At 45.9% G+C, this 26,715-nt stretch overlaps 1 protein-coding gene across 1 annotated transcript in view; it reads right to left on the bottom strand.

Moving 5' to 3' along the window:
* Window positions 1–12,894: 12,894 nt before the first annotated feature.
* Window positions 12,895–26,715, bottom strand: part of MRPS15 (mitochondrial ribosomal protein S15) — a 153,897-nt gene continuing 140,076 nt past the window's right edge. Inside the window, exon 8 of the mRNA XM_086958744.1 lies at window positions 12,895–13,124. Within this exon, the coding sequence (XP_086814870.1) occupies window positions 13,032–13,124 (93 nt within the window). The 3' untranslated portion in view covers window positions 12,895–13,031. The remainder of the gene's footprint in view (window positions 13,125–26,715) is intronic.

The raw sequence follows: 26,715 nt of genomic DNA, 5'->3' as shown, positions 1-26,715 counted from the left end.
GGTCAGGAGAGGGCATCGCACACTTACTCTTTGCAACGTGTATGTGCCAAATCAGGGCCAAGACGCTTTCCTGCGCGGGATCTTACGGGAGCATGTAGTACCAGTGAGTACCAAACTAATAGGGGGTGGGGGAGGGGGAGACCTAAATTTCGTATGGGATGCGGAGTTGGATCGCAGTGGGGGCGTGTTTCATCGGGTAGGTGATATGTCGGCAGCAACAAAAAAATCTCTTACTGCTTTAAACCTTATAGACACCTGGCGTTATCACTCCCCTGAGAGTCGCGACAACACATACTACTCTCACGCGCACCACTCTTATTCTCGCATTGACTTTCTCTTTGTGTCACATTCCCTGGTTAAAGATACCCTCTCCGCTGGCATCTCTGATGTATCAGTCTCGGACCACGTGCATGTGGAACTTTCACCCCAAGCGGCCTAAGAGATGGCGATTTCCGCCCCACATTCTTAAGGACCCGGTGGATAGGGAAGAACTCCAAACTGCCATTTCATCCTACTTTGAAATCAATGATCTTCGGGAAACGCCTCTCCCTGTTTTGTGGGATGCGTTTAAAGCTTCGATCCGCGGTACCCTTACGTCTATTGCTATCGCTAGGTCGCGGGAAGCTTGCTTATATGAGACCAGGAACGCCCTTTGGCGGTGCACAAACGGTGCTTGGCTGTCCTCAGAGGTCAGCTTAGGGCACATAGAACGAACAAGTTGAAATGTGCTTTACTTGCGTTGCGTCAGCTCTATTATGACAGAAGAGACAGGGTGGGTACTGTTTTAGCTCGTCATCTGAGAACGCGGGCAGCCAAAGCTCACATCGCGAAACTAAAGTTAGGGGATGGATCATGGGCTATTACAGAATCCACCAAATGCCAAATGTTCCAAGATTAGTATGCGTCTCTATACGCTCGAGATCCGCCCTCCCCTGAACTCATATCGACCGCCTTGGATGCCTGCGACTGGGACCCTCTGAATGACTACCACTCCAAGCTTTTGGAAGAGCCAATTACGTTGGAGGAACTAACTAGTGCCCTGAAAGAACTCCCACTCGGTAAAACACCAGGCCTGGATGGGCTCCCAGTTTTGTTCTATTGCACCTTCAAACGTATATGTTACGCCTTTTTAACTCTTTCACGTATGCTGTTGGGCCATCCCCAGATATTGCAATGGCAGAAATTGCCATAATCCCAAAGCCTGGGAAAGACCACACAGTCTGCTCTTCCTTCCGCCCTATTGCCCTGTGAAATACAGATCTCAAATTATACACCAAAATTCTGACGAAACGACTTAGCATGCACCTGCCCAATCTCATTGAGCTGGATCAGGTGGGCTTTATTCAACAACGCCAACATGCGGCGGGTCACATCCCTTGTGGGGAGGGCACAGCACTGGAGGATCCCGGCCTGCCTGCTCTCACTGGATGCCGAAAAGGCGTTTGACCGAGTGGATTGGGGGTTTCTCCGTGCTGTCCTGCAGAAAGTAGGTCTGGGCCCGCGGATGATAGCGCGCATCATGGCTCCTTACATCTCACCCCTCGCTAGGGTGAGTGTCAATTGTCAACTCACACAGCCCTATCTCCATTCTTAGGGGTACCAGGCAGGGTTGTCCCCTGTCGCCCCTATTGTTCGCCCTTGTAGTGGAACCACTCGCTATTATGATACGCCAGTCGCCTGATATTGGTGGCCTTACACTTTGAGGCATAGAACAAAAGATTGCCCTTTTTACAGATGACCTATTTCTTACCCTGTCTGATCCGTTGCTCTCGCTTCCAGCAGTACATACCCTGCTCCAGTTCTATGAGCAAGCTTCAGGGCTTAAAATCAACCATACGAAATATTGGGCCCTTAACCTCAAGATCCCGGCCGATGAGATTGCGTCCTTGCAAGCCCTCGTTCCGTATCAATGGGCGACTAATTCTATACGATATCTCGGCCTCAATCTAACACCAGACTTAGCCACCTGGTCCCAAGCTAATTGGCAAGAATACAAAAACTCAATCATTACCGATCTACGGGCATGGAAAGCCTTGCCGCTTTCCTGGTTTGGACGCATCAATACAGTCAAAATGTCCATCATGCCGAAATTTTTTTACCTATTTCAAACATTGCAGACACCCATCCCGGACCACCAGATCCAGGGGTTGCAACGCAAGCTAACTGCCTTTATATGGGGGGGAAAGAAACCACGATTCTCCAGTAAAATTTTAATGCTTCTGCGGGATAGAGGGGGGCTCGCCTGGCCTAACCTGATAGAATATTACTAGGCGTCTCACCTCCGCTTTATACTAGAATGGACGGCGTGGGAAAATGAGAATGTGTGGTTCCACATGGAGAGGGCGGTCAATTGTCGCCCTCTCTGGGACCTTCCATGGTTGCCTCGGGAAGAGCACCACAGCAGCGCCCACATGGCGGTTCCTACTATTAAAATGGAGCTTGAGATTTGGGACAAAGTGGCGGTCCGTCGGGGCCTCACTACCTTCCCGTCCTCGCACACCCCAATTGCTCGCAACCCGCAGTTCCCCCCTCCATGCCGTCCACCCTATTTTGCAAATTGGAGGGATAAAGATTGCAGAACGATTTGCGACTTATTCTCGGGGGAAGACATCAAAACATTTGCCCAATGCAAGCAAGAATTTCGGATGGACGAAAAGGGCAGATTCCAATATCTTCAACTCCGGCACTGACTGCAGGGATCCTCTCCATCAGAGGCAGCCACACAACCTTTCACACCATTTGAAAGGCTAGCATGTACCTTTGGCTCATCCATGGGGTTAATCTCTTGCATATACCAGGTCCTCCAGCACTCACACCGATCGGATCCCCACCCAAACCAACTGCAGTGGCAGTCCTTGTCCGATGCCTACATTGCCCCCTCCCAGTGAGCTCGTCTTTTGCGCGACATTCCAAAAACTTTCCATAGCATCCCCCCGCAAGAATCCGCCTATAAGCTGATGACTCAGTGGTACTACACTCCATCTCTGCTTCAAAAAATGTTTCCCAACTCATCTCCCCTGTGTTGGTGCTGCACACAAGTGATTGGTGATTTTATACACATTTGGTGGTCGTGCTCTCTCCTTGCTACCTACTGGAAAAAAGTCCTCAGCCATATTAAAGGGGTGCTAGGGTACCCACTATCTGAAAGTCCTCTCACTATCATTCTGGGCCTTAGACCAGTGAACATGCGAGCAATGACCCACCAAGACCAGCATCTCAGTCTCCACATGCTGGGAGCCGCAAAGCAGACTATTGCCTTATATTAGAAGAAAACTGAACCGCCCTCGATAAATGTATGGTTCACTCGCTTATGGCACACAGTGGCAATGGAGCTGCTCACGGTGTGCCTACAGCTTCAGGAGGTCAAATTCACGAAGCTGTGGAAACCGCTGGTGAAGCACCTGGGACGACTGGAAAACGCTAGACTGCAACCACCAAGACTCCGAGCCCTACAGCTCTTTGATGATGCAGTACGCCCCACTGATCCTTAGGGCTTTTGGAACTCCACTGACTAGTCGCTCAGCACAACAACCCCATGTACTCTTAAAGACTTAGAAATCTCCTTTTCAGATACTCTTGACTACTACTGACGCCCTTGATCCTTCCCCGTATGTAATCAGAGACTATGTCTGCTATGGCTAGAGCAGTGCCTCCCAGCGGTGTAAAATGATTTGAAAACTATAGCAAGGCGCCACACATTCTTCCCCCCCCCCCGTTGCATTATCCCTCCTTTCCCATTACCCTTCTCCCACTTTCCATCCCTGCATATTTGTTGTATATTTGTTTCTTTTTTGTTTTTCTTTTCTTTCTCATTGTTCATGTTATGCGGCTCACTGTTACAATAATGGTTATCGTAGCACAGCATAGGCATGTTTTAGGGAGAAAGAGTGCTAATTTGTTGGAATGAGATTTAGCACTGAAGAGGCTTGCTCCCACTGCTGGATAATTGGAACTCTATGTTAGCATTACAGTGTACAGCTGACGAAGCCTTTTGCCACTGATATGATTGATAGGTATGCGTAAAGCGATGCCATCTGATTTCCTAGACCCACTGGGCTAACACGGTTTGGGAAGATATGTGGCCCATGGGCTCTCGCTCTCCTTCCTTTTGCACTGCCTTGAAACGTCTGCATATTGTGGCACTACATATTCTGCTGTGTTTCTTTCTTTTTCCATATAAATGCCAATAAAAACGTTTAAAAAAAAGAAAAAAGCTCAGGTAAGAGTAATTGGATTAATGAAAAAGTAGTCATTTGAGTAGCACCAACATTTTGATGAGTACAAGGTGCCTTGCTATGTACAAAGGCAAAGAAATCCAATATTCTACTAGCTTTGTAACTTGCCCACCTACAGTCTGTACTTTTTCCTCACCACTTCATCTGTCGCTTCACTTATGCATGCCAAGGTGTTTAACCCATATGCTCTCCCCGCAACAAGGGAAAGTCTAAGTGTAAGCAAGGTGGCTGGGCTCCATGTCAATAGCTCAGATTTATTCCAATACTGACGGCCTGGTTTAGAGTTTGGTGGACAGGGTAGCAGTCCATCCACGTGATTTAGAGTTAGGCAAACTGCCAGGTCTATGCCAACAGAGTAAAAATTACTCTATCAGCATAAACCTTTTGAGACAGTATGGGCCATGGGAAGTAAGCCATCTGACCGTCCTCCCTATTTAGAGTGGGTGGTCGGATGGGTTTTTTTCTTTTTTTTTTTATCCACTGGGTTAGAGAAGTACAAATAAAAAAAATCTCAACACCATGGAAGAAAGCTCCCATGGTGTTGGGCCATTCGTTTTTTCTTTTTCAACTACAAAATTCTCCTTTTGGAAAAGAAAAAAACATTTAAAAATTCTGCTTGAGCATCCATCACAAATGACGGGCGCATTACAAACTTTTACATGGATTTATATGAACCACAGTGACAGCAGTCCAAACAAATCCAGAGTGTTCACTACATAGCATCAGGTGTCTCGTAGCAACATCTTTGCTGATCACGGATAGAACTTGTACGTCTATCATCATGTTCTTTAAAAGCATTAGACACATGTAAAATTAAAAAGTCAATCTTACCATCAATATAGATAAAACATAGATAATGACTTTTAGTAAGGGAGTGGCAACAAAAAACAAGCGCATATTGTTGATCTTCCTATATCTTACATCACATCTTACAACTATGTGGGCATATTGATCACTGATTCAGGTGCTTACCACTGACCAGATTTATCGGTTTTGGAGAGAAAGGAGCGTCATTAACATTCACAGTGGATGGTTGCACACAAAACTTAATCTGCAGTTCCAACTATGAACAGAATTCTTGTGCATAACTTCCCTCACATATGGTCAAGAGGCTTTTTTGAAAAGGAGTATCATCTTCTGAATATACGCCATTTAGATACATTGCCAGCCTTCCAAAATACAGTAGGGAGAGCCAGATTTAGCTAGTCAACGTGATAGGACAAGATTTGTCAAGCAAGGCTGTTTTTTTAAATAATAATACAGCATCAGGAATGCTGCACCGAGAACATTGAAAATATATCTGCAGGAAATTGTTTTGAGAAAACAATCTCGTAGACATATTCTTTGGGCACAATGGTTTGCTACTCTATAAAGCATCTATGAATGGACAACATTAAGCAAGATAATCTTACACCCTTTTTTTAAATACCTGATAAGTAATCTTAAACTGTAGTCCTGGGTTCTACACCGGGTACAATGTTAAGGAAAAAAACCAAAACGTATTGGGTTAGACAATTTTAATAGAAAACCAGGAAGCAACGTTGTAGCATGACATGGCAACATTTAACCCACACAGTATTTAAAATGGGTCTTTTGAACCTTCCGATTTATGAATTCAGGATTAGTTGGGCTGCATAGTCATCTCACACTGGAAGCTGTAGGGTTTGTGACACAAGAATGAAACCACATTTGCAAGCTGTTGTAAAAAGTCTGGTAAATTGAGATATGTCAAATAATTGTGATACAGTAAGCTTTTGTTTGAATAATCAAAACCCCAAAATTATTTCGGTGTTGCAGAAGAACTAGGATATACCTAGACTACTGTTGAGTTTTATCCTATTACTTTAAAGATAAAACATAACTTCATCTCAATTTCAAAGAAAGTCAAACTCTATTTGTAGCATTTTCCTTAAATGTGTTATTCAAAATGATTTTAATTAACCACACAATATATTTAACAACTATTCTTTTATGACACCATCCAGAGAAGAGTTTAAGCACATAAACTGCAATTTTCCATAGGATGGGCAATTTGTGTGGGGTGGGGTGGGGTGGGTGAAGCAACAGAACACGCTAGGAAGAGAGCAAGAAAACACATGCACTCGCAAGAAGTACTGAAAGCAAAAAGATAAAAGTAATTTTCTTAATGTAAGCAGTGGATGGTACATGTCATTCAATCAAAAGGATGGTAAAGATGCTATGCTCAAGGGTAGGGGCAAACCCAAGAAGAAGGAAAGTAACAAAATTAGAGACAAGCATATAAAACCAACAAGAAAGGCAACAAATGGTACAGAATGACTTGACCAAAACCTCTTGAAATATTGGTATTATCCAGAAAAGGACTTTGACAATGTGCAACTATTTGTGGTCAAGAGGTAAGACAGAGTGGCACAGCCAGATTTCAGGGGATGAGATGGTATTTACAACAGCTAGTCCTTTTTTTTGTATACATTGCGATACCAGTACAGCTTGCATTCACTTGTATTAATCTTAACACTCAGACTAACACTGATAGGGGTGTGTGATGTACTGTGCATAATCTCGGTTTCATGCACGGTTTTAAGGTGTATTGCTACACATCTTGTTCTGCATTTTTAAATAGTATTGTTCTTCTGAACATTTTCTAAAACATGCAATACCAAGGTCCATAAAGTGCACGTCATGAGTGATATGGCAGTGTAATTTGTACTTTCTAGGTTATAAACTCTGTGCAGGAGCAACCCAGATCGTTCGTGAATATAAACTTCATAGAGCGCAAGAAGGTACACCTGTAGAAAGGATTATTTTTTTATGCACCGAAGTTGATGGTAGTTACACGGTAGTATTCATATGTATTTTGTCACATTTTATTATGTATGAAAACGTTAATAACCTGCTTATTTGTGATTTTAAAGTAATTACTTTATATTTCTGCAGCTCTCTATTAACAGTTACATTCCAGTAAAACAAGCAAAAGAATACCATAGCATAGTTTTCTTGTTTGGGTAACGATCAGAACATATCCTTAGCATCATCACAATGTTTTTATCTCATGGTGTCTGGGGAAATTGGACTTTCCTACTTTTGAGAAATATATCAACTTTGTGCAAAAGTACGCATATATGGAGCATAAATAGGATGTTGAAGAGGCTACAGAAAGGTGAACAAGGACTTCATTTAGTATAGTCAAATCAATACAAAATGCAAATTTAAGTTGGTCTTTCTCTGTTGACATCAAAGTACATAATCTTTCTATGTGAATACAAGATCCTCAGTGTTTTTTTGATACAGCATGTTTATGTTTTAAACTGTGGTTTTGCAAGTCTTAACAGGAAGATGCTTGTTGTACATACAGGGTAGTTCTCGCTACAATTTATCAGTATTAAAATAGTGTTGGGGCTGTATGCCTTTATTTGAGAAAATGCCTCTTTTTGTAGGATCACCCACATTTGGGATGATTCTGTGCTCTGGGACCCATTGCTCTGATCATTTCAACATTGGCTATACTCCAAATTGCTATTTTTAACCTACCTGTGAGGCTATAGTATATGGTACAAAGTGTGCTCAGGGTCTGTAAGTAAAATGTCCCTGGTGAACTGCAGTACATGGGCTACCACTAGATGACAGTGAAAAACATGACTGCAGGCCTATCACTGCCTCTGCAGCTTTAAAACTGCAATTTGGCCATTGTCAAAATAACCTTTTTGACAGGCCCAATCCCTCCTTTTAAACATTATTAAGTCACCCCTAAGTAGTCCTTAATTGCCCCTTCTGCAGAGTGCATGGTATTTAAAAGTAGGGCATGTAAAAATGTAATGTTAAACATAGCCTTATAGTGACAAGACCCTAAACACTTTTTTACTGTAGCATAATACATTTAATTTAACATCTGCCAAAATTCATTCTTGGACTTTTAAAAATATTTATTACAAACACAATTCATTGGTAAAGTCAGATTTGTACTGAGTACTTTACAAAAGGTCCTTTTAAAAGTCACCTTTTACCGGTCTTAAGCCTCTAGAAGTCCATTTGCATGAGCGTTCACCCAGTAACTGAACAGACCCTTTGATGAGGTGTGAACTTACTCCCAGAGCTGAGTTATAGGCCTTGGGAAGGTGTCATGTTCCTGTGTCAGGATGACCATCTGGTAATTGCCTTTAACTTAATTAGGCACCAATCACAGTGGTAGAGGATCTTCCCCCCAGAACCAATTTTGATTAATCACAGAGCAGGGATAGCTCATTTACATGCCCACACCTCTAGGTTATGCACAGGAGCTCTGCATATCGAAGAAAGATTCTTCCATGTTGGATTTATGTTGAGAAGGACACTGTGGGATTGTTTGCAGCAGGGCTCATATACTGCTGCAAAAGTGGGTTCAGTGACCCCAGGGAACTTCTGCATATTACTTAGGGAGGAGTCACAAGTCACCCCCACCCACAGACTGTTGGCAGGCATCAACGTGGTGACCTTTGGGCATCCCCTTCAGAACACTACTGAACCTATGGAAGTCAGAAGGGTGACTGTGCATGCTGTGGAGGCCTGTGAGTAGGCTCGAGAGGTGGACCTGTCCCACTTGTACCCTTGACAAAGAAGTAGAGTCCAAGGATCAGTTGGCTGACCTCCTGTTAAGCTGTAGCCCCCTTTTCCTGTGGAGCCCAGCTGATGAGCTTCAATTGGACCAGCTGGTGGGTTCTGCAGAAGGGAGTCCTGACCCCTCCAAGTGCTGTCCCTGATGACCTGAGATACTTTGCTGTGTCAACTGTAATCTTCCTAACATCCTGTAAACCCTGGGACTTTTTTTTTTGGTTCCAATGATTTCTGGAGGCCAGAAAAACCTGCCAAATCAGTACGACTTAGGTGCCTCACTTCTTGCCCAAAGATTTAGGATGAGGGTTAACAGGAGCTACCGGAGACAGCGACAACAGCACAGAAGCCCCAGCTGAGGCAGTTCAAGGGCAGGTCGGCTGGCGAAGGAGAACGTAGCACAAAGAAAAAGAATTGGTGGGCCACCAGGCACAAGAAGTCTCCATGTCGGCATCAGGCCATGGACACCAGATGGTGATAGAGCACCAGTACCCCCACAGGGTAAGACTAGAGTGCAGCAGCGCACATGCAGCAGTTAGGCAATGCGCTGTGGGAGGCACCAAGCTGTGTCTGGGGTGGTAGTGTACTGGCATATAATAGTAATTTCAGTCATGCTGAATAGGTATGTGTATACATGAATGTTCTGTGTCTGAGTGTATATGTTGGGGTAAGTGCATGCATCTTGGTTTGTTGGTAAGTATCTGGGTGAGTGGATATATTTGCATCTGCATGTATAACTGGTTGTGTTGTTTTGTTTCTGTGTGTATTAAATGACAAGCAGCAAAATAAAATTGAGTACGCAAGATTTGGAAATACTTAGGCCTAAAAATGGATTGAAGGGACAAAGAAGAGATGATGCACTGTCAAACAGCTTCTTGGGTAGTGATGTACTGCACATGAGGGGCAGAGCATGGAAGACTGGGCTGCTGGTGTGGTTGGGTCCCTGGGCTGCACAAATTTGGCAGCAGCAGATGAGTCACCAGCAAGTGCACCCTGTGTGAACTATTGCTGAAAGACAAACATCCCGATCTCCCTTGATGGAGGTTTGGATGAGCATCAGTTTATTTATTTATTTATTTATTCAGAGTTTTATATAGCGCGAACAAGATCTTTGCAGATATCAGAGCGCTTCACAGAGACAGGGGGTGAGGGCAACAGGAGGGTGACTAAACATAATATTGGGTACAGTATAATATTCAATAGCATGATCGGATGGCAGTCATGTGCTGATAAAATAACAATAAACAGTCAAGTAAACGATAATATAAGACGGTGCAGAGTCTTTGGTCCAACTACAATAGAGATCAGGAGAGCTAGGCTATAAGGATGGCTTATACCACTTTCTAAGAGTTACAGAGAGACAAGGGGTAGGGACATCAAGTTTCAGCAAACTAACGTGTACAATATAGTAATAGGTAGTGAGTGAGTAGTATAATAGGCTCGCAATCAAGTAAGAATATGATATCATTAGACATTAGACAGTGAGGTAGCCAGTTATACAAAAGCGGTGCAAAGTCTCTGATCCAGCAACAATAAAGTTCAGGTGAACTTGGCCATAAGGATGGCTTTCACCTCTTTCTTGAAGAAGGCAGTGGAGGAGATAAGCCTGGTTTCAGGAGGGAGTGCATTCCAGATCCTGGGTGCCATTCCTGAGAAGGAGCGTTTATACGTTTTTTCCTTCCGGAATCTGCGAGGTTTCAGGAGTAGATTTTTTGTACTTCTATTGGATCTCGACCCTCCTGATATAGTCAACTTTTGAGTGAGGTAGTTGGGTGCCTTGTGGTGTACGGCCGAGTGTGTCATAACAGCAATTTTCAGCTGTATTCTGGCTTCAAAGGGCCGCCATTTCAGGGATTTCAAATCAGGGGATATATGAGAGTGTTTTCTTGAGCCAGTAATGAGTCTCGCGGCAGCGTTCAAGGAGGCTCTTAGGGGTGCAGTTGTTGCTAGAGGGAGTCCGCTGAGGGCCACAATTCCATAGTCTATGCGGGGGATGACTAGGGCTTGTACAGCAGTTTGGAAGTCTTTTACTGGGAGGAAGGGTTTAAGTTTCCTTAATGTGTTGATTTGGAAATTAGCTCCTTTTGTTGCTTTGCTAATGAGCTGTTCCATGTTGAGCTTTGCGTCAAGTGTGATGCCTAAGGATTTCGCAGAATCCACGATGGTGGGTCGGACATTGAGTGCTGTTAGGTGATTGAGCCAGATTTGGGTGGTGGTAATTTTCGCAGGGGGTGATATCAGGAGGAACTCAGTTTTCAGAGCATTTAGTTTAAGGTGATTATCGGCCAACCATGATTGGTTGTTTTTAAGTGTGTAGTTCAGGAGTTTGATATCTTCTGGGGATTGTACCTTTAGGTAAAGTTGAGTGTCATCGGCATACATATGGAAGTGTACATTGGATGCTTGGAGCAAGGTGGCAAGTGGTTCTATGATGAGGTTGAACAGTGTGGGTGAAAGGGAGGATCCTTGTGGATTGCCTAAGTCTACTGGCACAGCTGAGGACAGCACATTGTTGATCTTGAACTTCTGAGACCGGTTATGTAGGAAGGAGGTGAACCATTTGAGAACAGTCCCGGATAAACCCATTCTAGTGTTTAGCAGCTCCAGTAGGTTCTCATGTTTGACCGTGTCGAATGCTGATGAGAGGTCAAGAAGGATGAGGCGGCATGAATCATTGCGATCAAGAATTTGGAGGGCGTCATCAATTATGTGTGTCATGGCCGTTTCCGTGCTGTGTTTCGCTCGGAAGCCTGATTGATGAGGGTTGAGGAGGTCGAACTGGTCAATGTGTTTTGTTAGTTGGAGTTGTACACATTTTTCCAGCAGTTTGGCCAAGGTGGGGATATTGGTGATAGGGCGGTAATTGTTTAGGTCTGACGGGTCAGCTGTAGGTTTCTTGAGTATGGGCGTGACTTGCCCCACCTTGAGGGAGTCAGGGATGAGCCCTTGTTGAAGGGAACTGTTAATGATTTTGGTCTAGAGTGGGAGGAGCATGGGGGTGAAGTCTTTCACAGCATTAGCCGGTAGGGGGTCTATGAGGTGATTAGAGGGCTTCAAGGTGCCGAGCAGTTTGTGTATTGCTTCTTCAGAGTAGGTGTCGAAGGACGAAGATCTAGTTCCTCTGTGTCCAGGGGATATGCTGAGCAAGGCCATCGGTACTTTGTGCACAACAGTAGGGGATATCAATCAGCCATGACTGGTAAAAGAAACATTTAGCTAAAGATAAAATGCTTGCAATATGTACCTTCCACATAGGTTAAGTACATGTGCAGGCATAGACCAACAGAGGATTTGAGGGACAAAGGAAGAAACCAGATGAACTGACACAGTGTGCTGAAAGAAAGAAAAAGGTTGCTGTCTGGATCCTAAACGGAAGAAGTGGAAGGATACAAGTCATCCAATCAAAAGGATGATAAATAAGCTATGGTGTAAGAGAGGGGTAAACAAAAGAGGAAGAAAGTAATTGAATAAGATGAAAGAAAACTGATGGTCAAGAAAACAGAACAATTGTAAGAAATTGGCTCACCCAGAGCCCACTGTAATTAGTAGTATTGTCTACAATAGGTTGTTGATAACAGACAGCAAAAAGATCACAGTAGGCGAGACCTAAAAAGAGAAGCATCCTTAGCACCAAAAACAAAAGGTTACAAAAGCATCTCTAGCTTGAATGGCACCATAAAAGCTAGATTTCCATGTGCAAAGATCCTACAACTACTGAAACCTAGTTTACAAAATGGCACAGACTCTTAGGAATTTTCTTTTTTTCAGTGGAGCCTCTTTTCTGAGCGGACAAACATATTCGCTCTTTCTCAACATGTTTTGGTGTACAAGTGTAACTAGTAAAACATATAAATAAGGTCCATAATGTATGTCATTTCTGTACTAAGTAACTCCCGGTGCAGAAGGCCGTCTTCAAACAAGTGCTTATCATGTTGACGAACACACCTAATTAAATGTTCACCCCTTGAAAAATGGAAACAATTTTTGAAGTGTTCGAGATCAAGAGCCACCCGAAGTACTACACCTTCTTAATTGATATTAAAGCATATTTTTGATACATAATAACAAACAAATTACAGGAAATAACACAGCATTCTTCTGTTTTTTAGAAAATATATTTATTATTCTTTGTCTGAAGAGGCATGCAGGTGTAATACTCAGTAAAACTACATAAAAGTCACTAACGTCAGTATCTTAAATAAGATGGTGAACATTTTACATCACAATACTTTAAACTGGCGTCCCTACACTTGGTGTATCTGCTACAACTGGACTCTGCTTTAGCTTCTCAGCCTCTATTCGTTTCTTCTTCTCCTGATAAACCTACAAGACAAAAGGTAAAAATGTTCTTAAAGCGATGTTAAGAGTCTCTAGAGATACTTTACATGTGTTTGGGTACACTAGAAAACAAGCATTTGCAATGCAATAGGTCTCGCAGTTGCGAGAGTTTGACCTATTGGCATTGTAAATGGCAATGCCTTTTATTTACGTGTTGGTTTTAAAAACATAAATAAAAGGCATTGTCATTTACAATGCCAATAGCCTAATCTCTCCCATATGCGAGACATATTGCAGTGCAAATGCTTGTTTATTATTGCTGCGCCTGAGACCTGCCAAGACCCGCCCCATTTGAAGACTTGATTTACTCTAGGTAAAGGTAAAACTTGAAAGTAGCTGGAAACGTGTCTACTACTGTAGAGTTCAGTATTCCATTTGCCTGGTTACCTCGGAGTAGAAGTGTGATAAGTTACAAAGTTCTTTGTCACTAACTTGTGGTATTTTTTGCATAAATTACCAAAATATGCAAAGAGGAAAGTTTAGCATTTGTCTGAAATGAGCAAAGGTGCAAGAAAACCAGGACTTTTGCAAGCATATTGTATGGTAGTGTAATTGGTCATGAGCCACTCGTGAGGGAAAGCTAAGCAAGGGATGTACACAAGAGTATGAAATACAGGTATATTGCTGGCGCTGTTAGAGTTCTCATTAGAAAGATCTAAGGATGGTACTGCAAAAGTTCAATCTACTCATAAGTTACTGATGCAACAGTCTCACAGTACTCGCAATAAAACGCTAAGCAAGGCATGCACTTGCAAACAAAACACCTGTGGGTTACCAGCACCCTCTAAGAAGCATAAGAGCAAGCAATATATGAGTGTGTAGGCCAGTGCTTCATTTGTGAAATTGTGTGTCAGGGCCTGAAACTCTGCTCAGAAGCCCGCAGCTGGTGCAATAAAACATGGGCGCGAGGAATACCAAGGCTAGTAGTTTTGAAGCCACCTCATCCCTCTTTAATCCACTACCAGACACTCCCTCCCCTTTATCTCACTCCTTGAGGTTCCTGCATTTTCATTTTGTGACTATTTTGCCGTCTTCCGCCGTCTTTCTGATCTAGGTAATAGGTACATAAATGATGTGGAAAAATAAGTATAGGTTCCCCAAGAAAAGGTGCCCCCACTGGCAACAACCAGTTCAAATTAGGCCCTGGTGTAGGCAGAGGAACTGCAAACTACAGGTAGACCAACAGTCAGAAACTTCATAAGACTGTGCTAAGGTGATAAAGAAACTTGCATGCACCCCTATCTCCTGAGGCAGATTGGTTGACATTTTAGGTGTCGTGTCGTAAGGCATTCCACCTGCGCCAAAGCAATGAGGGTATGTTGGGTGACTTTCCAGGAGTGGTGGGGTGGTTCCAGTGCTTTAAATGGACGGAGTTTCTTACACTTTTTAAATTTGAGTGGGAGGGTACCTACACTTCTCAAGAGTGACATCATACGTTTAATTGGAGAGTACTGGCACTTCTCGGAAGTAAGCAGATAGTTTGGTACAGGGTCCCAGCACTTCTGTTTTTCCATTTCAAGCACTGGGTGGTTCAAAGGGCCAGGTTACATGTTCAAGCAGTCTGCCAAATGGCACATAATTCAGTTTTTCGTGTTTTCAGTGACACTATGGCAACAGGATATTGTAACCCAAATAACAGCTAACAGAAACATGGTGCCCTAAATATCATACAAAAATACCCCGGCTGTGGTTAATAATAAAAAACATGCACCCAATGTGACAAGATTTTTTAAAAGGATATTTATGACAGGATATTTGGATGAAGCAATATTTTTGCTAATGATATTCAGACACCTAACCCTTAGAGAGCGTATCCAGGCCGCTGGACAATAAACCCACGCTCTCCAGTTTGCAAGCCACTTTGCGTGGAGTTTGCAATCTGGAAATTTGAAGAGTGTACGTTTTGCTGGAGGCGCAGCACGCCAGGTATGTTGGCAGACTTTATCTCAAGCTTTGTGCAGTGAACTCTTGCAGTCCTGGCCCACCTCAGCCTCAAGATCTCCCTTGACACAGACCCTCGTGACTGCGCGCGCCTGGTGTGATCTGGTGCAGGAGGCGCCTCATTAAAGCAGAGCACTGTGAGGGAGAGAGAGGAGGCCGCACCGTGTGTGTTTGTTTATAAAGCTTAACATGTATTCTCCATCAGCTTATCCGCTGCGGCTATATTTAGAAATAAGGTGAAGAGACTGCAGCTGAAAAGGCTGCATTCAGGCATGATTACCCTTTTATCATGTAAAACACTCGGGATAAGAACGAGTGTGAAAGGGAAGAACAAAGGCAGGGGAATGACAAACGGAAGAGTTTGTAGAAGAGAAGAAAGGAAAAAAGAAAAAAATAAGTGGGAAAGGGGAGAATGGGCATGGAAACAAGGGTGGAAAGGGCCATGGATTTCGATCGTGGAAGAAGAGAAGAAACACAAAGGTATGAAGAAATATTGGACGGAAGGCACTCGCTTGTGAATAGAAACCAAATTAAATTAAGGGAGGGAAGGCGGGATGATAAATGCAAGCAGGAGAGTGAGGGAGGGAGGGAGGCGGCCCAGGCACCACAATAAAAGTGGCCCTATTACTGAATCACATACCTAAAAAAGTTCCCCTTTTTAGGTCTCGCGTAGAGAGAGACCTAATGCCGTCCATCCACAAAGCTGACTTTTACGATCCGGATTTTCGGAAGTGCACGCCTCGTGCACGAGCTTCTGCCTATTCTGCCCATCAGCCTTTCACTGAGTGGCTCTTCAAAGGCTCTGCTCCCCGCCTCCCGCCTGCACTTCACGGCCGCTTGCCTTCTGTCCCTTAATCTCCCCGGTGACTCCCCCCTCACCTCTCCCACTGGCCCCCACCATTTGCTCACTCGCTCGCACATCAAAGGCTTTCACACATCAAAGGCTTTTTCTCACTTGTTTTTATTTTGGCCCTCTCCTCGCCGCAGCCACAGCGCTGCTTACACTTTATTTCATCTCCCCCTTCCTTCCACCAACACCCTCTCCCGCCAGGAGTGTGCATCTCATGGTGAAATAGCCGCAGGCGTGTCCAGTTGATTGTGTAAAGGTTGCCAGCTACATGCTACGGCTAAGTTTCAGAGGCATAATATAAATAGAGAAAGTATCAATTATCAACCTATTTATTTGGACCCTGAGGGTTTCTAACTTGTTTGTTACTGTGTTAAAATGCAAATTGTCCACATAAACATGTTTCAAACTTCGATTCGGGTCTTGTGTTTTTTCCATGTTGCATGTATTCGTCGCTACTAAAAGCAAAGGTGTGACTGTTCAGAGTGTGTAATTGCACCCTCTTCGTTTTCAGACTTCAGCCATCTTCATTTCAGCGCCGTATACGAGGGACACCTTCTTTTGTCTTAAACGAAACTTGCCGCATATTCTATTTTTGGCAACTGAGTGAAATTCACTGCGGGGCGTGATACTCTGATATTTTCAAAACATGCCACGGTTTACTTTAAACATCAGGGTGTCCTTCGACAGAGGGACTTGCATATAATCAGACATTCTTTTAGAAATCCTTTTAGAACTCGCACAAAACAATTTTGTTCTGTGCTAGTAACACCTGCTGGCTCACAGGTGGCCTCGCACAGTAATATCAACTTTTAACTTATCAGCATTGCCTACCAGCAGCACTCCGACTAGTATGTGCACTTCTCAACTAAGACTTGTGCTTTTTGGATGCCCTGTAAAGAGCTCCCTTCAAGTACATAATACCTGGCCCGGACACAGCGAAACGACAATACAACATAATGAGTTTGGCGTGGGTATAAAAACACCATTAATGCACTTCGTAGTGGAGGTGACAACAAAACATGCCATGGTACGTTATTGCAAGGAAACAAGGCCTGCCGGGGTTGAGAACAAGAGTTCGCCCGCTGCACTTGCCGCAAGGTTTTTAATTTACCCCCACGCCCTCCCCAGACCACCAGTTTGCAGAACACTTTAAAGTTTCATGTATCATCCGGGGTCACAGGAATTGTGCGCTTCTGCGGCCGCGGCGTTTTAGGTATAATTGTGGGGTTGCCGCATATGCCACATAATCCATTATTTTCTGCATAATCTTCCGACGTTACCTCAAAAATGTTTCTAGCTCAAATTGATCACAAGTTGCTAAAATTACAAGGACTCGTGTTGCAATGCAAGGGAAGGATCTCGGCAAAAGTTGACTGGTCACCTTTCAGTTGCTCATTTGTTTTATTTGGGTGTTAAATCAGCGTTAATGGGGTGAAACATTTACGCAGAAACTGCTACAATGTAAAATAAAGTAATACTGTCACTGAATGTGGCGCATTACGCCGCATAATTTGTCTTTTCCTGCCGCATAATTTAGTTCACCCTGACGCATAATGTGATCCTTCCCCAAGCCACATAATTCCCGTGGCACGTGATCATAAAAACGCATTTTCGGCATTGAGGGCAATGTTATATCGAACACACACAACCCTTGAGGTATTCGTACACTTCAGGACCATGAATGAACCCGCGCACTGAGTTTAATAAAAATGTGGGCTCTATAATGAGAATTTAAACAATCTCACTCAGGATGAAACACTGATCCAATGTACCCGAGTCCCGCTGGCTGTGCAGAGGGGTGTACACTGGCCCTGCACCTCCGGGGTTTCAAACCCGCGGGGTACATTTTAAGACTTCAGTGCCACGGAGCACAACGAAATATCCGTCCGTCAACAGACCTAAATAATTTTAATGATGACAATGGCTTGCGCTGCCTTGCTAAAGGCTTTAAATAGCAGACGAGACTATTACCAGGTTGATTGTGTAAAGGTTGCCAGCTACATGCTACGGCTAAGTAAATTACCTATTAAATAAAAGAACTGCTCTTAAGCATGTTTATTTTTCTACCACCCTTTCCTCGCCAGGGAGCTGCTTCCAATTCACTTCATCTTCCTGTGCCTTCCCCCACCACCACCTCCCACCCCAGAGTATGCACACATTACTTTTATTTTATTTGGCAGCATTCCTAACTCCCAATCCTGCACGGCACTAATTCTCATCCACCAAGTCTAAAATACATTCTCTATTATAAGCAGCACGCGCTCTCTGTTGCAGTCCTTTCCCCTTGTTGTGCTTTGCGACCTTTTCCGTTTGTCCGGAAATAGCAAATACGGGTTGGTCAAAGACTGTTTACACCATAGGGTCTTTCAACTTATAGACGGCTAGGTCAACTTGGTTAAACATAGTGTACAACACATCGCCTTTCAACTCGATGCCACGCCACCTCTGACCGACTCTGCCCCAGCCCCTCCTTACAATACAAGTGGCATCCACCATGGCTCATCGCCTACAAAACTCCTCGGGTACCCTCCCAGTGGACTAGCATCGAAGCCAGTACCGCAGGATCCTGGCAGAGAACCCCTCCACTCCTTCCTCTGGCCGGAATACATGGTTGTCGGTGCATGGACGGATACCTGGATTGTTCAAAGGATGTACATGCGTCTACCCTAGTGTCTCAATGCTCAGCTGCAACCCTCCCCCAAGCCCAGATATCTGACTAGACACCGATTCCAAAGCAGCAGTGTAGACAGGTAAGCCTGTAGACAGTGTTGTCTGGAGGGCTGGTCCTATGTCGGCCTGCCTTACAGAGGCACCAGCCACTCACCTCTTCAGCTCCTGCCAAACACTTATGCCCTCACTCTACAGCCTCACTCTACCACTCTCACTCTACCACTCTACCGCCCTCACTCTACCACTCTACCGCCCTCACACCCTCACTCTACCACTCTCACTCTACCACTCTACCGCCCTCACACCCTCACTCTACCGCACTCACTCTACCACTCTACTGGCCTCACGCCCTCACTCTCCCGCCCTCACTCTACCACTCTTCCGCCCTCACTCTACCACTCTCACTCTACCACTCTACCGCACTCACGCCCTCACTCTACTGCCCTCACTCTACCACTTTACCGCCCTCACTCTATCGCCCTCTATCTATCTATCTAGTTATCTATCTATCTAGTTATCTATCTATCTAGTTATCTATCTATCTAGTTATCTATCTATCTAGTTATCTATCTATCTAGTTATCTATCTATCTAGTTATCTATCTATCTAGGTATCTATCTATCTAGTTATCTATCTATCTAGTTATCTATCTATCTAGTTATCTATCTATCTAGTTATCTATCTATCTGTCGCCCTCACTCTATCTGTCGCCCTCACTCTATCTGTCGCCCTCACTCTATCTGTCGCCCTCACTCTATCTGTCGCCCTCACTCTATCTGTCGCCCTCACTCTATCTGTCGCCCTCACTCTATCTGTCGCCCTCACTCTATCTGTCGCCCTCACTCTATCTGTCGCCCTCACTCTATCTGTCGCCCTCACTCTATCTGTCGCCCTCACTCTATCTGTCGCCCTCACTCTATCTGTCGCCCTCACTCTATCTGTCGCCCTCACTCTATCTGTCGCCCTCACTCTATCTGTCGCCCTCACTCTATCTGTCGCCCTCACTCTATCTGTCGCCCTCACTCTATCTGTCGCCCTCACTCTATCTGTCGCTCTCACTCTATCTGTCGCCCTCACTCTATCTGTCGCCCTCACTCTATCTGTCGCCCTCACTCTATCTGTCGCCCTCACTCTATCTGTCGCCCTCACTCTATCTGTCGCCCTCACTCTATCTGTCGCCCTCACTCTATCTGTCGCCCTCACTCTATCTGGCCCTCACTCTATCTGTCGCCCTCACTCTATCTGTCGCCCTCACTCTATCTGTCGCCCTCACTCTATCTGTCGCCCTCACTCTATCTGTCGCCCTCACTCTATCTGTCGCCCTCACTCTATCTGTCGCCCTCACTCTATCTGTCGCCCTCACTCTATCTGTCGCCCTCACTCTATCTGTCGCCCTCACTCTATCTGTCGCCCTCACTCTATCTGTCGCCCTCACTCTATCTGTCGCCCTCACTCTATCTGTCGCCCTCACTCTGCCTATCTATCCATCGCTGTCACTCTATTTATCTATCTATCGCCCTCACTCTATCTTTCGCCCTCTATCTATCTATCGCAAAACCACAGCATCATTCAGGGGCACCACAACATCACTATGTACTACCACAGCATCACTGAACGCCACAGCATCACTCGTCGCCACCACAACATCTCTCCGCGCCACCACAGCATCAATCAGTGCAACCATTCAACAACAACTGGTTCAAATATGTTCTCTCAATGTTTCAAGCTTTATTACAAATGTCACAAAGAGACGTTAATATTTCACTTCTGTTCTTGGATTTTCGTCACAATAAAATACACTAAACAATCTTCACAAAAGGTATTTACAAAAGTTTAAGCTATTGCCATTGTAAATTACAATAACTTTTATTAAAGTATTAATTATTTAAAAAAAATTAAAAGCCTTTGTTATTTGTACTATCAATACATCTAAGTCACGTAAATACAAAACATGTTGCATTACAAATGCTATAAGTGTCACATTTGCAAAAGTTAAAAGTATTGGCATTGTAAATGACAAAGCTATTAATTTTGCTATTTTCAAAACCAACACATAAATATAAAATGTGTCATTTCCAAGACCAATAGCTCAAACTTTCCTAATGCGAGACCTATTGCATTGCAAATGCTTGTTTGCAAATTGGAGCAGTTTTTAACTTGTAAAGACACGATGTATGAAGGGATGGAAGATTGCATGGATTTGAGCTTGCTGCAGGCAATGTTTGTTTTATTATCAGGGGCATCAACAGTAACAAGCATTTGCAATGGGGTTGCGCTGAGTGATGCTGTGGTGGTGCTGAGTGGTGCTGTTGTGGTGCCGAGTGGTGCTGTGGTGGTGCTGAGTGGTGCTGTGGGGTGCTGTGGGGGTGCTGCGTGGTGCTGTGGGGGTGCTGCGTGGTGCTGTGGGGGTGCTGAGTGATGCTGTGGTGGTGCTGAGTGGTGCTGCTGAGTGATGCTGTGGTGGTGCTGAGTGATGCTGTGGTGGTGCTGAGTGGTGCTGAGTGGTGCTGTGGTGGTGCTGAGTGGTGCTGTGGTGGTGCTGAGTGGTGCTGTGTTGGTGCTGAGTGGTGCTGTGTTGGTGCTGAGTGGTGCTGTAGTGGTGCTGAGTGATGCTGTAGTGGTGCTGAGTGATGCTGTGGTGGTGCTGAGTGATGCTGTGGTGGTGCTGTGGTGGCGCTGACTGATGCTGTGGTGGTGCTGAGTGATGCTTGGGTAGCGCTGAGTGATGCTGGAGTAGCGCCGAGTGATGCTGGGGTAGCGCCGAGTGATGCTGTTGTGGTGCTGTGGTGGTGCTGAGTGGTGCTGTGGTGGCGCTGAGTGATGCTGGGGTGGCGCTGAGTGATGCTGGGGTGGCGCTGAGTGATGCTGTGGTGGTGCCGAGTGATGCTGGGGTAGCGCTGAGTGATGCTGGGGTGGTGCTGAATGGTGCTGTGGTGGTGCTGAGTGATAATGTGGAAGGGAAGGGAAGAAAGAAAGAACGAAAGAACGAAGGAATGAAAGGGAGGGAGGAAAGAAAGAAAGGAATGAAAGGGAGGGAGGAATGGAAGGAAGGAATGGAAGAAAAAAAAGGAAGGCAAGAAAGGAAGGAAAGGAAGGAAAGAAAAGAAGGAAAGAAAAGATGAAAGGAAAGAAAGAAAGGATTCTAATTGCAAGTGTCAACATGAACAGGCTTGTTTTGAAGATATGTTACTTTTTTCAGCCGCTGCCCAATAAAACCCGCGATAAAGGCTGCCCTAAAAATGAGCCTACGCACTGCTTACAGACCGGTGGAACAGCAGGCCTACTCGCGGGCCTTCAAAGAGGTGGCAAAGTGTGCCGGCTGGCGCAGCTCCTGGAAGCCATCCGAGCCTCTGAAATGGCCTCAGCGCCCGCAGCTGCGTGTTACATAGCGCTAAGGCTGCTTATTAAAAGCCCCAAATCATTAGCCAAAGTTCCCACGGGATAAAAGGCTCGTTAGAAGCGCGGCAATGTTTTTAACAGTACCGCGCTCCTATGACACATGCAACCCGAAAACTAAACTCAGGTTAGGGAAAAAAGGGAAAAATACTTCAAGCAACTGGTGTGTTTCATTTGGAAGCACTGAAGCCCCGCATTTATAGAAGGCGGGTTGACATTGCACACGCTGACAGAATACCACATCAATAAGTGATTCGTATTATCCTCTTGAGATGATAGCTACGCAACTCCATATCTACAGTTAACATTTACTTTATGGATTTCTTTAACATTTTTATATAGCACACTGACACCCGGACACTTATTAACGTGCTTTACACAGAACTAAACAGGTTTACATTAAGATGAGTTAGGAATGAAGGGAAGTGCAGGGAAAGGGGTGGACCCGATGGAAACAAGCTCTTGGCATTGCTGTGATTAGGGGGGGGGGGGGAGGAGAAATACGTCTCGGAAGCAAATGGTAACGAGCACGTGAATGGGAAGAGTGGAGGTGGGAGGTGGGAGGGGAAGTCGGAGAGTGCGAAGTGCAGGCGGGGGGTGGGGAGCGGAGCCTTTGAAGTGTGTGAGGCACTGAGAGACAGATGGTGGAGAAGTGTGGCTCACTGGTTAGAGCAGGCAGACCCTGAAGCAGAGGTCAGACCCGGGACCAGGGTTCAATTCCTGACGCGGCAGGGTCTTGAGCTCAAATGTCCATGGACTCGATAATTCTCGCTTTGGTGCCTGACCTAATCATGGGTTCACACTCTGCAACTCTGGGCATTAAGCTTGCTTAATCTCCACAACGGCCCCCCCGCGGCGGGATGCCTGGCTTTCACCTTGGGGATGCCCTGTAGGGGCTATCTCACAGGGAAAAGCCAGGACGGGTTCCCAAGGGAAGCGCGGAGATACCCCTTTGGGGGTTGATTCTGGCGCTATATAAGAAACATAATAATAATAATAATAATGGTGGTTTGTGACGTAGCTGGTTTGTGAACGGGCACGGAGTACATGCACTGTGGCAAATCCGCCGTTGGTTTCAAAGCTTATTTGGCCCTCAATACTCTAGTCCATTTATCACTTAAGTGATAAATAGTCGAGACCTTACCGGTCTTGCAGATCATAAAACAGGGCCACAAACAGCCCTAAATCCTGCCCACACACAGACCTTTCAGACCAGGGCACAGTCTCGGTTGTCACAAGAGTAAGTGAAAAGGCAAACTAGAGGGCCCGAGCGCCTTACAGGCAGTCTGCGCACCTATTCATGGCACAAGAGAGAGCAGGGATAAAAACGGAATGGAAACAAAGAAAGGGGACAGTACCTGAAAATGGAAGAACACAAAATATGTAGTCATAAAGTCTGAGCAGGAGCTCTGACCTAAGAGCTTGTCTGCTGTAGAGGGCAGGCGAAGAGAGCACGGGGCACTGAGACGTCATTACCACCAGCGATAGTCACCCAGCTGACAGTCCCTGTCCCGCCTTCCGGTCTAGCTCTAACACCAAGCTGAGAGGCCAGGCGAACCTCCCATTCCATCTCTAACTCCAAGTTGAGAGGCCCTGCACCACCTCACAGCTGAGGGGCCTTGCGCGCCCTCCAATTCCAGCTCTAACATCCAGTTGAGAGGTCGAGCAACACCTTCCATTCCAGCTCTAACTTCAAACTGAGAGGTCCTGCAGTGCACCCCCTCTCTAACTCCCAGCTGAGAGGCCTGCAGCCCCTACCGTTCCAACTCAAACTGCATACTCTACACTGCCTCTACACTGCCTCCCATTCCAGCTCCAACTCCAACTCCCATATGAAATGTCCTGCAACAACCCCTTCCCATTTCAGATCTAACCGCCAGCTGAGAGGCCCTGCTCTGCCTCCCATTCCAGCTCTAATTTCCAGCTGAGAGGCTGTGCACCCTCTTCCGTTCCAGCTCTAAATTTCTTACAGACCCTGCACCACCTCACATTCCAGCTCTAACCTATGGCTGAGCGGCCCTGCATCACTTCTCATTCAGAGCTCTGACCCCAGAAGAGAGGCCTCGCAGCGTTTCCCTTCCTGTTCCAACTCCAGTGTAGATGCCCCGTGTCCAGGGTCGAGCACTAGGGCACTGGTCCAGTAGCCACCCTCGGCAATATCTGAAAATACCAGGTCTCATTGCTTCCCAGGTCAACAGGTTTTAAACATACCCTCCCCCAGTAGAGTAATGCAAAATGGTGGGGCCCCACAGGAAAATGTGATGAGGGCCCTGGGCCCCAAAGTGCCTCACATCTCACAGATATGAATTGTCTTGAGCTAAATTGGGGCCCCCCCAAAGGAGTGCCCCACCTTCTCAAAGGATTGGGGGTGCTGAGCCGCAGGGGCTGCGGGAGTCTCCCTTACACGCCTGCCCTCCCCACGAGGTGCGGGTATTACGGTGAGGCTGGCTGTCAAGGAAACAACCATCTCAAGCACCCCCCCATCCTCACCTGACCATTCCAGCATGGGGCATAAATTGAGTTGAAAGAAGGGTTTGTAGTTATATAGCGCTTACCCACCACTTGCGAGGTATCAAGGAACTAGCCTGGCAGGTAACCCAGGCAACAACCCCTGGTCACCATGGGCCTGTTAGTCTCTGGTAAGTACAGAAACAACTCTCTTCCTCTCCACTGGCGCCACTAGTCAAATTTGTGGGGGTGGGGGGCGCCCTAAGAATTTTTTTTGGGGGGGGGGGGGGGGGGGCCTGATTCTTCAAGCAAAAGGCAGAGTGGAGCTGAAGGGTCTCTAAGCAGTCGGCGATGAACACCAAAGCCTCATTAACAAGCAAAAGGTCTTTGAAAGACCTGTGAAGTACTCAGGTGCGGCTGTGTGTGTGTCCGGGAAGCTGTCTCATCCAGGCCTGCCACACACGATGGGGGGGGGGGGGGGGGGTAGATGGTGGGGTTGAAGGGGGGGGTGGGGGGGGAGGTCAGAAGCCCTTGAGTCGAATGGGTGTTGTGCGCCTGCCACTGGCACCAAATGGCTGCAATATCAGCTTACAGGCTGGCAATTCAATTATTGCATTAGCAGAGGCATGCGATCCCTCGCACCGCTCCTCCAAAGAGGAAACACATGGGAGAAGAGCTTGGCGTACACGCTGTGTCCGCCAGGAAGGCTCAGCTGCTGGACTGCCAGCTTCACACCAGCATAAATTTTTAAAGAAATCCAAAAGCAGTTCTGTTGGGGCGCTTATCTCGACTGTGCTGCAGGTTTTATGAGCAATTACATGCATTTTTGTAAATTACTCCTTGAACTAAGTAATGCTACTGCCCACCAAAGTGCCTTAAGTTTTGTCTCAGTCACTTAGAATTTCATTTAACTAGTTGAGGTTATGAGGTTACAGGGAAACAACCTAAAGACCCCAGCGACTGACGGGCTGAAAGCCGCATGCATTATGCATTGACCAAGAAGGATGTAAATATATCCTCTGTCGGAGACTGATACACACAGACCCGCCTAGACAGACACACACAACTGCACCCCCTCTACACAACGTGCTCGGGCAAGTAAAGGTTCATACAGCCACAGAACAGAACTCTCTACACAAAACACGGACAACTCCTCCTCTTCCACACAACACACACAGATACGCACGAGCATTATACAGACACACAGAGCCCCTCAGCACATGCAATCAATAGAAAACAAGCACCAAACCTCCACAACCACACCACACACATTGATTGACAAGCGCAGTCTCAAAACACACAGCCACTCAGTATTTACACTCTAGAAAAAAACCCGCACGAGCCCTAGTCACCCACATTACACACATTGGCAAGCTGGCTCCATATATACACCCGCACTCAGACATGTCCCTACACACAACACACACTGACAAAAGGGCTGCACATATTAACACACAGACGTAAAAAATAATAAGACACATGCACATATATAACGAAACCCGCTGACGCGGTGTCTGGGGCTCATCCCGGCAGCGAGGGGAAGGAGGCGGCAGAGGAGGAGGAGGAGGACAGCCCGGGATGCCTGGCGTGTGTGAAATCTGTCTCCTGTGCACTCCTGCAGCCTCAGCGCCCATCTGACACACCGGCGCGCGCACACGCACGCATCCAAGGGATTAGGGGAAAAACACACACAGATACAGAGAGAGGTGAGGAGCCCAGGGGCCCACCCCAAGCCTCAGTGACCTCGTATTTAAACAAAGACATTTCGTTGTACACGCATGTGACCTCAAAAAGCCAGGGAAGTTGCTTTACCTGAAAGGTGCACATACATCAGAGTCCGGCTGTCTGAGTGAGCGGGTGCCACGCGCCCTCCTCCTCTGCAGGGCACAGCTCATTCTGCACGGATTCAGAGCAAGGAGCACACCGTGACAAGAGGCAGACAGCAGCCCCGCAGAGCGGCTGAAATATCTCCGCTGTCACCGGGCCGGATATGTTCACGTACCTAATTGCACAGAATGCCTTAATGTGCTAAAAAGACGTCAAGACCCAGGACTGGTTTTCACATACCTCGCTCAATGGGGGGCCTGCGATTGCCTCACGCGCGGTAGTGATTCATTTCCCTCGACAATCGATTTTGGCGGCTTGAAACAGCCCCGTATATTTCCTGTTCCCCGTGAAATCGCCGAGTCAGGCCTAAGTTTAGTAGTCCGTCATCTTTTATTTTAAGGAAGGCAGTGTTATAGGTTGTGGATACAGAAAGCCTAAGTTGAG

The sequence above is a fragment of the Lissotriton vulgaris genome, chromosome 2_1 (genome assembly GCF_964263255.1).
Source record: "Lissotriton vulgaris chromosome 2_1, aLisVul1.2, whole genome shotgun sequence".
NCBI lineage: Eukaryota > Metazoa > Chordata > Amphibia > Caudata > Salamandridae > Lissotriton > Lissotriton vulgaris.
This window is presented reverse-complemented; position numbering and strand designations above follow the sequence as displayed.